This window comes from Chaetura pelagica, unplaced genomic scaffold, assembly GCF_000747805.2.
Source record: "Chaetura pelagica isolate M959 unplaced genomic scaffold, ChaPel_1.0 scaffold938, whole genome shotgun sequence".
Taxonomy (NCBI): domain Eukaryota; kingdom Metazoa; phylum Chordata; class Aves; order Apodiformes; family Apodidae; genus Chaetura; species Chaetura pelagica.
In genome coordinates this window covers 999,369-1,015,889 of record NW_009954221.1, presented here as the reverse complement: position 1 = coordinate 1,015,889, position 16,521 = coordinate 999,369, and the positions used below count along the sequence as shown (strand labels likewise).

Below are 16,521 nucleotides of genomic sequence, written 5' to 3'. Positions count from 1 at the left end.
GGTGAGGGGGCCTGGGGGGCCGGTGAGGGGGCTGTGTCTGCTGCTGTGGAGCAGTCAGGCAGGGTGCTGCTGGAATTCTTGAGCTTCAGTTTTATTTTGTTGTCCCTTGAGCAGCCACATTTGCCTGGGGGGCTGGGGAGGGGGCTGTGTCTGCTGCTGTGGAGCAGTCAGGCAGGGTGCTGCTGGAATTCTTGAGCTTCAGTTTTATTTTGTTGTCCCTTGAGCAGCCACATTTTGCAAGAGGGTCTTGCCAAAACCTGCAGCTGTGTTCCTGTTCCTGGGAGTGTAGCTCCTCAGGAGGTGCAGGAAGCTGATGCTGGCTGGAATAAGATGATGTCTTTGTTACCATGGGTGTTTTGTTATCTTAATGAAAGTTAAATATTGTGAATAAAATAACACTCTCCTCTTTTCCAGGAGTCGAGTGGGTAGTGAAGCAATCACCTGAGAAATGGCTGCACACCTCAGAGTGGTGAGTTGGGCCTGGGATGGTGCCCTGTGGAGGTTTCTCTTCCAGGAACATTTTCTCACAGACCCTTCTTATGAACATGACTAGAGGAGACATGACCCCCTCTCTGCCTCAGTACCTCCTCCAGAGGTGCTGCTGGGGGAAATGTGATGTACTGAGGAATAGTTTGCTGCTGTTACTGTTCCCAGGGGACCCAGAGATGCTCCAGCCCCCCAGGAACACCAGGGGCTTTCTCCCTGCTGCCAGATCAATTGGTCTGTAGATTTAGTTACTCTGGGAGCATTTCTGCCTGCCTTATCATGTTCTTCCATGTTGTGGTGCAGAGAGGGGCCCAGAGATCTGCTGGACAGTTGTACTCTTGTGCAGGAGGTGAGGACAGGGGATGAGTCACATTTTGCTCAGCTCAGGGAGGTGATTGGACTTTACTCTTAGGAGTACAGTTTATTAAGCTGTTCTGTTGTATTTTCCAGGGCTCTTATTTATAGAGCAATTTCTCATGAATCCATAATAAATTCATAATAGACCAGGACACCTCAGGCAGTTGGGAAACAATGAAACAAAAAAGAAACATAGTGCAGCATGGTAGTAGAGGGCATGAACAAGCTGTGATACCTTCACAGCACTAGAGTCATTCCTAGCCTAAAACCCAGGTAATCATGCATGGCCTGGCTCTCCACCTGCAGCCCAGCCAGCCAGGTGCAGTTACACTGATCCTGGCCACTGAGTTGGATCGTTCGGTGCTTTCCTGAGAGGTGTGTGAACCAGACTGTGCTCTGTGTCGTGAAGATGATTTAAATAGTCTGCTCCCCATCCATCAGCGGCTGGGACGCTGCAGAGACCCACGGGCTCTGCTCTGTGCTGGGAGAACGTGTCCCTGGCGCCCCGAGGCAGGCAGAGGGCGACGTTCTGCCGCCGTGAAACTCGGGCCCGGGTTTGCTGGAGGACACGCTGGAATGAGGAAGGGTACAGGAGGAAGGCAAGGGAAAAGGTGGGTAGAACCTCAGGAGAAGCTGGAAGGGAGAGATCCCCTCAGCGGGGAGAGGACCCTGACAGAGGGAGGGATGTGGTGGAGCTCAGGGGCTCGGGAGGCTGGTGAGTAAAGCAAATTCAAACCTCTTCTAGCTGGGGGAGTGACCTGCAGAGTCCTTAGGCTCACATGTTCTTTCTGTATCTGTTCCCTTGCAGCTCTCAAAGCCAAACAGAGCAGTGGGCAGAACCATTAGAACTTAGTTACTTATTTTAATGAGACTGTACTTTGTCTGCCCCATTCTAGAGGGCTGGTTGTGCTTCACTGTAACTGAGCAGCTGCAGAGAGCTCTCATTCCTTCTGTGGATAACTGACACTTTGCAGTAGAACCTTTTTGTAAGGATGTAGATCTTAAAAACTTCCCAACAATGATCTTTGTGTGGTTTCACTGGGTTAAAATAGCCTTCAGTATAAGTGCAGAGGTGGGGTTTGTGCAGCAACAATAAGGAGCAAATCTGTTTCCAAGCAGGACAGAACATTCTTTGTACAAGAGCTTCCTCAGACTTGTTGCTTGTAGGTTCTGTGTTGGCAGTAACATCTTCAGGCTCAGGCCAGTTAGATGAGTGCCCAGACTGGAATCTGTTAATTAGTGACTCTAACCATTGATTTTATAAAGCTTTAAAGGCCAGTGGAATTCTGGGTTGCATAAGGAAGAGTGTAGCCAGTAGGTCAAGAGAGCTCATCCTGCCCCTCTGCTCTGCCCTGGGGAGGCCACAGCTGGAGAACTGGGTCCAGTTCTGGGCTCCCCAGTTCAAGAGAGACAGGAAACTAGTGGTGAGAGTCCAGGGGAGGGCAACAAAGGTGACTGGGGGGTTGAAGCATCTCCCTGATGAGGAAAGGCTGAGGGAGCTGGGAATGTTCAGCCTGGAGAGGAGAAGGCTGAGGGGAGACCTTATTAATGCCTCCAAGTATCTGAGGGTGGGTGCAGGGAGGATGGAGCCAGACTCTGCTCAGCAGTGCCCAGGGACAGGATGAGGGGCAATGGGCACAAGCTGGAACATGGGAAGTGCCACTGAAATATGAGGAAAAACTTCTTTCCTGTGAGGGTGACAGAGCCCTGGGACAGGCTGCCCAGGGGGCTATGGAGTCCCCTTCTCTGGAGACATTCAAACGCCCTGGATGCAGCCCTGAGTGATGTGCTTCAGGGGATCCTGCTTTAGCAGGGAGGTTGGACTGGATGATCTCTAGAGGTCCCTTCCAGCTCTGACAATTCTGTGATTCTGTGAAAAGAGAAAGGAGCTAATGGGTAACTAAGGACAAGCTGTGCCTTTACCTGACTGCTCCCTTGGCTTGGGGAAGCTGAAGCCTCACGTGCTCTGGAAATGGTTTTGTCCTTGCTAATGGTGACAGTTTTAGTGTCCTGAATTATCTGTGCCATGTGGCTGGAGCAGATCCTGTTTGCTTTACCATCAGGGCAGAGTTTTTCAGAGCCTGTCCCCTTTTCCTCCCCTGCTACATGAACCACTTGGTCATGAGGCAGAGTCCTGCCAAATACATGCTGGTGTTTGGGCCCTGGGGACCTTTAGCAGGTCCCAACCTTTCAGCTACTTTGATGTCACAGGCACATTGAAGGGTCTCTTGACATCTGAACGTAGGCTCCCCCAGTTAAACTAACTACTGAGTCCTTGTGCAAAAAGCCAGCACATTCAGATCTCGGGGAGCTGAGATCAGTTTCCTTGTGCAGGTTGGTGTGTGGCTGCTTGCTGAGCTGCCCCCTCCCTGTCTCTGCAGGCTGGAAGGAGATGTGCAGTGATCGGCGGGTCAGGGTTCTTGGGCCAGCACATGGTGGAGCAGCTCCTGGAGAAGGGTTACGTGGTCAACGTGTTTGATATTCAGAAGAGATTTGACAGTGACCAAGTGCAGTTCTTCCTGGGAGACCTTTGTGACAAAGAGGTACAGCCTAGCAGCACATGGCACGGGTGGATGGAAGGGTGGCTGTTTAAGGAAATGTTCCTCTCAGCAGCTCATCCAGCCTTGCTCAAGGTGCTCACACACCTGAGGGCATTGCCCAGCTTTAAAGGGTATGCAGATGTGCCCCTCAACCCTCCCTGTGAGGTCAGCAGCTGCAGCAGTTTCCATCTAGAACACTTAAAGAAATGCACTTGTATCTGAAGCTGGAAGGATCTGGTTTCTGTGCAGTGCTGTCAGCTCAGCCCTGCAGCCTGGGGACAACCACCCTTGGGAGCTGGGGGTGGGTGCTGTCCTGGGGACCCTCAGGAGAAGGCCAGAACACCTCACTTCTCTCAGCCAGGCACACCAGGACCTCTGGCCTTACCTCAGCCATGTGTATGAGCCTGGGCAAAACATTTGTATGTCATGTGAGGAGATGTCTCCCCACCAGCTCAAGTATCATGTCTCAGAGCTTTGTGACAGTCCTCCCAACCCCAGGCAGTGCCATGGGGCACTGCTGGCTGCTCACCCTGCTGCTGGCTGAGCTTGCTAATTCCTATTTCCAGGTAATTTTGAGTCTCATACCTGCACTTGAGACTATTTCAACTAGTTAAGTCTGGATAGCCTCCAGGTCTCTAAAAGTTCCCAGGTTCTTCTCTGGAAGGAAAAGATGATGTTGTGCTTTTTGCCTAGCAAGGAGAGGAATGTTGTGAGGATATTAGGAAGAAATTCTTCACCCTGAGAGGGGGAAGACACTGGAACAGGTTGCCCAGGGAAGCTGTGGCTGCCCCATCCCTGGAGGTGTTCAATACCGGGCTGGATGAGGCTTGTGCAGCCTGGTCTGGTGGGAGGTGCCCCTGCCCATGCAGGGGGTTGGAACCTGGTGATCTTTAGGGTCTCTTCCAACCTTCACCATTCTATGATTCTAAGATCCTGGGACACTAATGCTATTCCAGCTGCTCACCTTTAGGGAAGGAATGTGCCTTGAAATTTAACAGTTTTGTTTCTATGAGAGGAAGAATTGTGTTTTATCTTTTTTCACCTGAGCAGGCAGGATAATTCACTGCTGTCTCTTGTGCTGTACCTCCCAGGCCTTGCTCCCAGCTTTACAAGGGGTGTCAGTGGTATTTCACTGTGCATCACCAGCACCTTCAAGTGACAACAGGGAACTGTTTTACAAGGTGAATTTTATGGGAACCAAAGCAGTCATTGAAGCCTGCAAAGAAGCTGGAGTGCAGGTAAGGGTGGAAAAGCATATGAGGACCCTAAGAAGCTGATGTGACTTTATAACAATTGCAGCCTGGACCGATCTCAGCCTTGTTTGATAGAGAATACTGAATTCCTACCTGTTCTGTGGAAATTGGTAGAAAAGAGAGACTCTGTTGCTCTCCCCCTTGGTGTCTGGTGTGAGCTCCATGCTTGCCACAGAAAACAGGCACGTTGCAGTTTTCCTGCCTGCAGGAAAAGCATCCATTAAAATCTGTCCTTCTAGATATCTGGGAATCGCTGACGGGAGAACCACGACTGGCAAGTGGAGTCTTCATGCTTTAATAAGGGACAGCTCTAAAGGGAGCTTTTCCAGCATTCCTGGCAGCAATTACCCATGTGAATTCCTTGCCACATAATGAGAAGGAACACACTTGTGCCATAAACTCAGTATAATTTGGTTTAGAAAGTTGTTTGCTCACGAAAGAAAGAGCCAGAGGAAACCAGGCTGCTGTTCAGGCAAGATTGTGTTGTGGCTTTTAATCCTTATGTTAGTTTGATACCACATGAGTTAACCTTTAAGTTCTCAGCATATTTTCAAGCACAGTGCCTGTGAAGGTCCCTCACTTATCCTGGATAGAGATTTTTGCCTCCAAAAGCTGCATTTTCTGCCATGTCCACATATCGATACAGAAGGGATAATATTTAGAATTAAATAATATCCACCAGATAGGACTCCCAGCCCCACAGTTTGCTATTTATTGGTTGTTTTTCCCCTTCTTATGGAATAAGCTGTTGTAGGAAATGGGCCATAGGGTGTTTACCTTCAGGCTTAGTCTGGGTTCTGTCAGAGCAACGAGTCAAGTCTTGTTGGGACTTGCTGGATCTACTCATCTTTCTACTACAGTGTCAATCTTGTTTACAACCACTTTGCTGATTACTCCAATACATCTCTGTCTTCCTGTTTTGAACCCACTAGGGTACATTTCTATCCAACAAAAACACCCAAGATAAGTCTCTGTCTTCCTGTTTTGAACCCACTAGGGTGCATTTCTATCCAACAAAAACACCCAAGATAAATTCTTTTCTGGTTTAGTCTGCCACGATATTGTTATGATCCAGATGAGCAAATATATCTTAAAACACTTGCTGTGTGTGAAGTGCTACAGTGTGCTGAGCCAAGTGGGCATTCTTGATTTTCCTGGAGGTGCTTTCCCCTTGACTGGCTGCCTTAGGTGTTTGCTGAAATGTTTTAATCTTCTTTAGGTAGCACTGAACAATGTGGCAGAGTCAATTAAGAGAGTGGGAGTTTCCTCACCTGCAGTTTCAGATAAGGTTCTGTTAGCCCATGTTCTTCCAGACTTAGTTTGTTATCTGTAGAATCAGTGGATTAAACATTATTATTATCATCTTTATTCAGCCTTCGTAAATAATGACTCTTTTGTCTTAGGCTTTAAACAACTGTTTTCTCTCCCATCCATTGCAGAAGCTGGTGTTAACTAGCAGTGCCAGTGTGGTTTTTGAGGGCACAGACATAAAAAATGGATCCGAAGACCTCCCGTATGCAAAAAACCCGATCGACTATTACACAGAGACAAAGATCCTGCAGGAGAAGGTGTGTGTCATCAGATGCTGAACACTCTTGTTTTCCATGCTTAAAACTGCCCTTCCCAAAGTAGGGCATGCCCTAAGGGACACACCAGGCTCTTCAAGACTGAACAGATCTCTCTTGTTCTCCAGAATCTCGGTCATTAAAAGAAGTCTCTTCTCCTCACAGCTGCAGGGAAGTCTGTGCAGCATCCTGCATGTGCAGCAGTGCCTGCCAGACTTCTTGGAGTGTGACTCAAATGGGAAATTCCCTTTTAGCCCTCTTGCTCCCAGCACGGATGCTCAGGAGCTACGGATTCATTGGTCTGTCACAGAGAAGTTTGGCAGGTGACTGCTCCTTGTGCCTCCCACAAATGACCTGGGCATGTAGATGGGCTGCTCCAGGGGCTGCTTTCCTGGCAGATCTCTGGAATCTAAATCCATCAACACTCAGTTCTGTCTCCCTCGGCTAGGGAAACTCCCAAGTGGTGCATTGACTTCATGAAAAGGGAATAAAGTGTGTGGTGTTAAACTAGAGGGGCAAAGAGTTCCCTTCCTTTGCCTGTCAATCCATCAAGTGTTCAACAAGGAAATCAGATTTTTGTCTGTTTCTCTCTTTAAAGAGAAGTGGGAGAAGGGACGAGAACAGAGGGTTTGTAAAGATAAGGGTGGAGAGGAGCTTTTCCACTGGTGTCTTCCCTCTTCTGTGATGATCCTGGATTATATCTCTAAGCCATATTTTCCTTCCCAGGCTTTCTCTTCTGATCTGGGTGGTTTTTTTCCCCTCCAGGAGGTGCTCAGGGCGAATGACCCAGACAACAACTTTTTCACTACTGCTATTCGTCCCCATGGAATCTTTGGTCCCAGGGACCCTCAGCTCGTTCCCATCCTCATCCAAGCAGCCAAGAGTGGCAAAATGAAGTTCATCATTGGGTGAGCAAGTCATTTTACAGCTTTTGTTGAAACTGAGGTTGAACCTACAAAGCCTTTTTGAAGGGAATAATATTAAATCAGCAGTGGTGTCATGGCATGCAGAGAATGTTTCTTTAATTTTTCACTTGTCATCCAGGATTCTTTTTAAGAAAATGCTGCAGTGTTAGGGACTCGTGCACTGAGATGGTGAATGTTCATGATGCAAAACAAATATCAGTGGGGAAAGCTGACCTAGCTTGAGATGTCCTTGCATTGTCTAAAGAGCTGTCTTGTTAAGTATGAGAGAGCTCATATTATTTGCTGTTAATTTAATTAAGATACACTTCTGGTATTTGAGGTTCTTGCCATTAAAAGGCCTTTCTGGCAGGGTATTTACCATTATAAGATCAAAGGCTTGTTATTGAGCCTTGCAGAGCTTCTGGTGGGCCACTGACATTTCAGAGCAAGGAATATTTCAAGCAACTACTGAGGATCTATGTCTTGATTGTATTATGCTGTTTGTGTGCACATGTGCACGTGTGGAGATGTGCTTGGGAAGGAAGGGAATAGGGCTGTGGGGTTTTTTGGGGTTAGGGGATTTTTGTTCTCCCTTTCAGTTCACTTCTGAACTGAACTCCCAAACTGCTCTGTGAGCAGCAAACCTGCAGAGACTCCAGGTTTCTGCTCTGTGCAAGTCTGCATTCTCCAGCTATAACACAAGCTCCTCACTTGATTTTTCCTCCTGCTGTGCAGAGCTGTACATCCCTTCCAAAAGCACAACTAAAACAGCCTCAGGGAAGGAAAGTGTTGCTTTCTGAGGATGCTGGGCTGCAGCAATATTCTTATGGCCAGAGGAGTGTGGTGATGCTGCTGTTTGATTGAGGTGCACTCTTGGAAGTGAGATGTGGATTCATATTCATTTTTTGCACCCACGTGCAGATTTCACACAGTGGCTTAAATGTAACACAGTGGGTTAAATCTGTTGCAGCTCAGGCTGGCATTGGCTTTTGGAGAGACTAAGTTAGAATTTCATGAGCTGAGATATCCATAATTGAAAGCTTGTCCTGAAGTGACTTTCCTTGTGCTAGTTACCACTGGGTGTTTGTTCTGCTTTAGAGGATCGTTCTGCTGATTCTAAGACTTGTAGGATTTGCTACACCTGGGAACTTGGGAACTCATGAGGTTTAAAAATGATATTAGAGGGATGTAAATTTGGAGGGCCTTGACAAGAGCTGAGACAGTAACAGCCTTTCCTCTGTCTCCAAAATAATGTGCAGTGATTTAATTTCTCTGACAGGGTCTAGCCTGAAGTTGCAGCACAAGAGAGCAGGAAAAGAGGAAACCTGGAACAAATATAACTTGTGTGAAAGTCCATACTTTTGCCCCAAGCAGATTTTTCAACCTAACTTGCCCTGGGGCTAAACTACTTCCTTTTGTCTGTGCAGGGATGGAAAGAACTTGGTGGATTTCACCTATGTGGAAAACGTGGTTCATGGACACATCCTGGCTGCAGAACATCTTCAGAAAGACTCTCCCCTGTGTGGGAAGGTAAGGAAGGACCTGGGAAGGGAGGGGAGTGGGTGTCCCCTGGCTGAATGTCATCTGCAAGTCTTGCTTGACCCTGGAGCTCATCCTGACTTTTGTCTGTACTTATTATCCCTCTTGGAGAGGAGTGGAACTCGCATACAAAAGGGGGCGTTTTTTTTCTGCCTGTGGGTCTAATGAAGGGTTGCCCATCTGGTGGCCACTGTGCAACCACATGGGCTCTGATGTATGAACACACTTCAACTTCGTGCTATAAAACTCCTTGTGAAAGCAAATCCAGGCAGAGTTGTGGGCAGCCAAGAGGCATGCATAAGAAACAGGGTTATTTGGCTTCTACAATGCAGTTGAGAACAGGAGAAGCTTTTGTGGATTCCCCTGGCACTGCTGTACACACCCTGCACAGACAGCTGGGCTGCTTTCACCTGCCCCTGCTGTGTCATTCCATCTGTCTGACCATTTAGGAGTGACCTTCAGCTCTGCAGTGTCAGAAGTCACTGCCTTGCTCAGCAAAGGGGTTCCTCACTGTTCAGCCAGAGGTGGCTGGTGCGTGGCAGCTTCTCATGCAAGTATGTTCCCAGTCAAGTCAGGGGGTCAGTCTCCTCAGCGTGGGCCATCACAGAGACCAGTTAGTGAAAGCCACAGTGATCTTATCATCTACCTTTTTGTCTTCCTCTCTTTCAGGCATTTCATATCACAAATGATGAACCAATTCCTTTCTGGGCTTTCATGTCCCGTATCTTAACCGGACTGAACTACGACCCTCCCAAGTACCACATTCCCTACTGGCTAGCATATTACCTGGCCCTGTTCCTGTCCCTGCTGCTGTGGCTGCTGAGCCCTGTGGTCACCATCAAGCCCACTTTCACCCCCATGAGGGTAGCATTGGCTGGAACCTTTCACTACTATAGCTGTGAGCGGGCCAAGAGAGACATGGGCTACAGCCCAGTGGTCAGCTTGGATGAAGCCATAGAGAGGACTCTGCAGAGCTACCCCCACCTGCGCCGGGCCAAGGCCTGACAAGTCCTTGATGGATTTTATGGTTTTGCCACTTGATTTCCATAATTGCTTTGATTTGACATCTTAGCATGAACACTGAAGCAAACCTCACTGATTCTCTGGGACAGGGAGTTTTCCCCAAGCCCTTCCTCCTCCTCGCCGTTTTCACGGTGGCTTGAGAAGAGCTCGTGCAGGAGCTGTGCCAGCAGTCCTGTTCTTTGATGTGACTCCTGGTTTTGAAACAGCTGCTGAAACCTGTGGACTATGAATAAACACCCTGCTGTGCCCTCTTCAATCCCAGCACATCAGCATTCCTCGGGCTTCTCCCTCCACCCTTGTCCTCTGTTTTGTTGCTCTGGTGATAACAGACACCCCTGCTCTGAGCTGCAGCCTGGCTCATGCAACACTGCTCAGGGCTGGCTCCTCTCTGGGGCTGGGCTTTTTTCTATACAAGAGCAATGAAGGAGAGACTCATGCCAAGGAGGAGTTCTGCCCCCATCTCTGAAACCATTGCAGCTTGTTTTGTTACTCCTTCCATGACTGGTGGGTGATTTGGTTTCTTCCTGAGGCAGCAGAAGGAAACCCAAGGCAAGCTCGGCCTCTCTGTAGGGAAGCACATGCCTGTGTTTCTGCAGAACCCTATTTCTTTTCAAAAAAACCAAATAAATCAAGATGACTTCCTAATTTTGTGTCCCATCTTTGAGAGGGCAGCTCCCATTCTGACCATCTCAGCAGAAGGAGGCCTTTAGTTGTTCCCAGTGTGTGGGGAGAGCTCTGTGCCTGCTGTCAGTCAGCACGGGCTGCTTTCCCATCACTCACTTCCCATAAGAACTGCATTGCCTGGAAGATCCCACTGCATCAGCTCTTGTCTTGTCTGACATGTTATTTCTGGTCATGGTGATTTTTTTTTGTTGCTTTGACCACTTATTACAGGGGAAAAAAGCCCCTCTTTTCCACAAGAAAATTGTGATCATAATAGTGTGTTCACTGCGCTGCTTAGTTTGACATTTGGATTGTGTGCTTTACCCTATAATCTTCCTAAGTGCTTCAGTCCTCTTTTGTTTTTAAATGAAGAGTTTAGGGCAGAGTTGGACCTTCCCACTGTGCCAGTTCCTGACTCCTCAGGAGTTTTTAGTGGTTTAGATTTCAGCAGTATGGGAATTGCCTCCTGGAATGAGCCTTAACCTCATCTGGGAGCCTGATGTGCTGCTCAAACCCTCTAGAAACCAGTTTTATTTTAACTGGGGCTGTTTTCTGGAGAGTTTTACATTGGGCTTTTTTTGGAAATGCTTCTTTGCTGTTTAACACCAGCTGGTTTCACCAGCCTTTGCTTGCTTGATCTTGAAGTAAATCATAAAAACAAGCCAGGTGCTTGGACCAGTTCACACAGTTCTGGTTTGCACTGGTCAGTCACCTTGGCCCTTTGTTTTCCTCCAGCCTGTAGGGTTAAATATCCAAAGGCTGAATTCTGGAGTGCAGTTCTTCTGCAGAGTGTTGTTTAAGAAGCCCTGTGCTTCCTATTTTTTCTGGAATCTATTTGTTTCATCCCACATCCCATTTCAGTGGGAGCCAGATCCTGTGTTCAAGGAGCTGAGCTGTGTTGCCCTCAGTTGGATGCATCAAGGTGCTGGCACAAATGCAGTGTTCATGGAAAGACCCTTCCCTTTCTTTAAGTGTGTACCAGTGCCCCATCCATGTACAAAGAATAAATGGTGACACATCAAAAGAAGACCCATGGTGGAGCCAAGCATGGCTTGATTCCCAAGGTTTTGGAACTCCGGGTGCAGCACAGCAGAGCTGGGCCAGGGGTGACACTGCCCTGACAGAGGTGCTGAGAGAAGAGGATGGAACTGGAGTCAAAGCAGCAGGCCCTACCAGCGCTTGGAGTCACAAAAAGCAGGTAAAAGCACATTCCTGCCTCTAGATGGCTTTTCCCAGCTAGAGCTGCCCCTGCTGCTTCAATCGGCCCCGAAAATGCTGTCTCTGTCCTTGGACACGGTTCCAGTGGAGGGTTACTCATCTCCCCGTGTCTTTGGAGGACTGTCAAGGTAAGAGGTGAAGGTGTCGACCAGAAGGTGCTACAGAAACACGAGGTACTGGAAGTTCAAGTCTGCTGAGGAGGAGCAGGCAGGATGGTTTCCCTCACGTGCCTGGTTAATGCAGGCAGGGTAAGGCAGAAGTTTGCTGGGGTGGGGGATGAGCAGTTTCCCAGAGCTGGGCATGGAGAGAAGCATTGCACCATGCTGGAGCTGGTTTGCTGTGGTACTCCCTCTATAATTAGGTCAGCTCCCAGTGTTTCTTCTGGCAGGCTGACAAGCTTCTGTTCTCCACACCAGCAGTAAACAGGCATTGTTGCTGTGCAGGAGCCTGACCTTGCTGTGCCACAGCAGAAGAACCTTGCTTTGTCCACAGCCTCTTCTGGCCCCGACCAAGCCTCCTCCTCTCAACTCCTTTTCTCATCCATCTTGTGTTTTCTGGGCAAGCCAGTGAGGTCCTTCTGTGCTTCCCTGCCTGGGATTGATTTGTCACCTCTTCCCAGCCTGTCTGGTGTGTCAGCAAGCAGGAGCAAAGCAAACTGGCTATCATCAACATTTCCTTCCACATATCTAGGGTCAAATGCAGGTGCAGTTTCTTCTTCTTAGCGATGCTTAAGCAGGAGCTGCGGAAGACTTCAAAGTCTGCCCCATAGCATTCAGGCTTCTTATCTCTCTCACTTTGCTTCCCTGGCTTTTTCTTGCTCCTAATTTTGCTGACCCGAGACAGATTTTGGTTTGCCAAGGAGTGGGTGAGATAAAGGAGGGAAAGAGGAAGAAGAGTGAAAGTGCTTTTCTAGGTAGAGTGATCACCAAGCTCTGGTGTGACTTTCCACAGCTCTTAGCTGTGCAGAGCCAAGCATGGCAGGAGTGTGCTGGACTCTGCTCCTTGGGAGCTCTGTGTCCTGGGTTTCACTGCTGCTTGTGCAAGCCTTTGGGAAGTGCCAGGTCCCCAGATGAGAGGGATGGTGCAACTTGGTCCTTGTTGTGGGAGAAGGAAAGCAGCTTGTTTGCCTCAGAGCCCAGAGGAAGCCTGCTGAGCTGGTGATGAGAAATAAATAGGCATCTCCCTGCTTGCAACAGAGTGTGCTGAGGTGGTTCTGGTGCCAGGTTGCACACGTTGGGCTCCTCTCTTCCCAAGGCCATCAGGCTGGCACTTGGCCACAGCCTCCTCTGCCCTGCCATAGCTGACAAGATCCTCTTGTCTCAGCACCCAGGGCTCCTGACCTCCTGTGCAGCTGTCTTGGTGTGACCACAGGGGAGGTGAGTGTCTTCTGGCACCAGGCAGTCCAGGAGACACAAGTCTGTTCTGCTGCCTGCTGTTAGGAAGGTGAGGTCTGGCATTTTGGCAGGGCTTTGTAATGACACCTCATGGAAAACCAGTTGGATTCCCTCGTAACAAATGGGTGTAGTGGTTTTACACCCTTCTGCTCATCGCAGCTCTGCTCAGTCTCTACTGAGGGTTTGGTTTTCTGCCCCCTTGGCAAAGACCCAAAGGATTGATGGGTTAGTCACCTTCCTTCCACCTTCAGCACAAGGATGGGGGCTGGATAGTTAGTTACACAGGAGAAAGTGTTATCAAAAAGCCAGGAAATGTTCCAGTGGAGTTCAGTGTCCTGGAGTGGTGCTACTTTTTCATGACTAGAAAATACTCACAAAATTTAAGAGTATGTGGCAGCAACTGTTCAAATACAAGCTGGCCTGGCCAGGGAGGCTGCATGCCTCTGGGCAAGGTCCATTGCTGTCCTAGGAATGCCAACAATCACTGTGTGACCCTGTACAGCCACCTCCCCAGAAAATGGGCTGCCTGGGTTTCCAGAGATGATCAGGTTCCTACCACACAGATGTCACTGTTCCTGCAGGCATGTGTCCTGCTCCTCAGGAAAGGAATGTTCTATGGAGCTATGCAAACTGGTTTTCAGCTGGCTGTTTCTGGAAGTGGTAGCAGTGTGCCCCTGGCAGAGCAAAGCTCAGGACAGGCTGGTCTACTGCTGGCCTGGCCTTCTGCACTGCTGGCTGTGAGCTTTCCTGGCTTTATGGCTCATCCACTGGATAAGGGATCCCCTCTGGGGCAGCTCCTGGACTTCAAGACAGGGAGAGCTGAGCTGTTGATGTGTCAGAGCACTGGCAGGGGTTAATGCCCATTGCTCTTCCAAAAAAATCCCCATACCAGCCCACCCTCAGACAAAGAACCCTCTCATTGCAAAGAGTCTAGTTTGCAGCTCAGTCCTTGATTTTTTTCTGGTGTTATTTCTTGTTTGCAAGTGCCCCTCACACCTGCCACTCTCTCCTGGGTAGTTCTCTTCCACTGGGACCAAACCTCTTCTGTTCCTTTTTCTTGCATTATTTTTTCATTTATTTTTTTTTACCTAAACAGTCCAAGTCCTTTAAATCCCTTGCTGGTAGGCATCCTGCCCAGCCTGTGAGTGGTTTCAGCTTCCTTGTGGGATGTAGTTCTCATGTCTCACTGATCCCAGATGATCTGCTTTGCAGTGCACAAGGAATGTGAGACAGGGAAGCAGCAGTGGAATGAGCATCAACCTTCATCAGAGGTGCTTGTGCTTCTCTTGGAAAAGGGAGAATGCACTTCCTGGTAAAGCTGGATACTCCAAGCTGAAATTCATCTACAGCTTTTACAGGAGAATCATGTTTCCTGACTGGAGATGGGGAAACAAGGCTCTTCCAACTTGCCTGTCCCTCCTGCCCTGCTGTGTGTCCCTGGAGAAGGTTGTGGTGTTGGAACAGAGTGAAGGGTGTTCCTCTGCTTTGGGCTGGGCTGGTTGGCTTCTCTTCTGAGCTGCATCTTTGGCTGGTGGCCTGAGGAGGGACTCCAGATCTGCAGCATCACTGGGGGTTTTCCAACCAGACCCTCTTGCTTTTAACCTGGTACAGAGGAAAAATGACCTCAGCTGGATGCTGCTCTGGGACTGCTGAGGATGATGGACTTTTTGTTGTTGGCTTCAGGGCAGGCAGGGTTTGCTCCAGAGGGTGCAGGCTCACTGTGCTGTTTCCAGATGAGGCTGGTCTTGCCAATGAGATTGATTTTGGTGGCTTTCTTCCAAAACAGCATGAATTGGTCAGTATTTAACCTGCAGTTGCTAGCTTGGAGCAGCTGCTGCTTCCTGAAATGGATGCAGTTGCACTGTTGCTTGCTTCAAAGCAGCATCCCAGTGTAGGTGTTGCCAGATTATTAGCAAAAAGACCCAGTTTCACTGCCCCTACACTCAGATGTGCACACCCCCCCTGCATATCAAAGGGATTCCTGACATAAATCTGGAGTCTTTATCCCTAAGCCTCTTCTAGACAGTGCTCCTGATCTGATTGTCTCATTTCAGTGCCTCAAGTGAAGTGACCCCTGCAGATTTACTGGATGGTCTTTCAGCTTCTGCTCTGGAGTGACCTGGTGGTGCAGAATTTTGCTGGCCCTGTGGTGTGGTGCTCTCCCAGATGTCACACAGCCCTGCCACTTGCTGGCAAAAAACCTCTTCTGCCTCTGGCCACTGCAGGGACTTCAAAATGCTGTGTCATTAAAAACTGAACATGCTCCTGTAATTATGAGGGAGAAAAAAACCCATCAGGGTTTCTGTGCCTGCTGGTGTGAGTGACATCCAGCTGTACTTTAGAAAGAGTGGTTTATCTAAGAGCTTAATTGGGATCAAACCACAAAGACTTGTTAGGGATTGATTGTCCCTAACTGCTCCAGCTGCTGAGCACCAGGGAGGTACTTGCTGAGCTTTGTGAGCAGAGTGGGAGCTCTATGAGCTGGGGTGACACCACAGCCCTGGACATCTCCAGCCCAAGGTGAGCTGTCTGCATGGCTGGCCATGGTTATTGTCAACTGAACAGAGTATTAAAAGCTTTTCCTATAGGGAAGAAAAAGGTGTGTTCCAATCTTACTGTCCTTACTGGGAGGTCAGACAAGCTGTGCTTTACATTAGTATCCTAAAGTGTGATATATGCTACATTTCCCATGGTATCTAATGTCTGTGATCTTCTGGTGTCCCAGTCCCTGTGAGTGTCCCTTTCCATGTTCTGCCACTCCTGTTCTGAGCTGCATCTTTGGCTGGTGGCCTGAGGAGGGACTCCAGATCTGCAGCATCACTGGGGGTTTTCCAACCAGACCCTCTTGCTTTTAACCTGGTACAGAGGAAAAATGACCTCAGCTGGATGCTGCTCTGGGACTGCTGAGGATGATGGACTTTTTGTTGTTGGCTTCAGGGCAGGCAGGGTTTGCTCCAGAGGGTGCAGGCTCACTGTGCTGTTTCCAGATGAGGCTGGTCTTGCCAATGAGATTGATTTTGGTGGCTTTCTTCCAAAACAGCATGAATTGGTCAGTATTTAACCTGCAGTTGCTAGCTTGGAGCAGCTGCTGCTTCCTGAAATGGATGCAGTTGCACTGTTGCTTGCTTCAAAGCAGCATCCCAGTGTAGGTGTTGCCAGATTATTAGCAAAAAGACCCAGTTTCACTGCCCCTACACTCAGATGTGCACACCCCCCCTGCATATCAAAGGGATTCCTGACATAAATCTGGAGTCTTTATCCCTAAGCCTCTTCTAGACAGTGCTCCTGATCTGATTGTCTCATTTCAGTGCCTCAAGTGAAGTGACCCCTGCAGATTTACTGGATGGTCTTTCAGCTTCTGCTCTGGAGTGACCTGGTGGTGCAGAGTTTTGCTGGCCCTGTGGTGTGGTGCTCTCCCAGATGTCACACAGCCCTGCCACTTGCTGGCAAAAAAACCCTTCTGCCTCTGGCCACTGCAGGGACTTCAAAATGCTGTGTCATTAAAAACTGAACATGCTCCTGTAATTATGAGGGAGAAAAAAACCCATCAGGGTTTCTGTGCCTGCTGGTGTGAGTGA

General features: G+C 48.8%; 1 protein-coding gene across 1 annotated transcript; it reads left to right on the top strand.

Moving 5' to 3' along the window:
• Positions 1-435: 435 nt before the first annotated feature.
• NSDHL (NAD(P) dependent steroid dehydrogenase-like) lies at positions 436-9,787 on the top strand. Its single transcript, XM_010003446.1, has 7 exons — positions 436-469; positions 3,225-3,386; positions 4,475-4,621; positions 6,076-6,204; positions 6,967-7,109; positions 8,534-8,636; positions 9,315-9,787. Exons 1-7 carry the CDS (start codon positions 449-451, stop codon positions 9,648-9,650), a joined length of 1,041 nt encoding a protein of 346 aa, XP_010001748.1. The 5' UTR covers positions 436-448; the 3' UTR covers positions 9,651-9,787.
• Positions 9,788-16,521: the final 6,734 nt, after the last annotated feature.

Excerpts from the sequence above, each read along its gene's own strand:
- NSDHL (XM_010003446.1), top strand. The coding sequence starts at position 449 with ATGGCTGCACACCTCAGAGTG. Across the intron at positions 470-3,224 it reads TGGCTGCACACCTCAGAGTG|GCTGGAAGGAGATGTGCAGT; the intron begins GTGAGTTGGGCC and ends CTGTCTCTGCAG. Across the intron at positions 7,110-8,533 it reads AAAATGAAGTTCATCATTGG|GGATGGAAAGAACTTGGTGG; the intron begins GTGAGCAAGTCA and ends TTGTCTGTGCAG.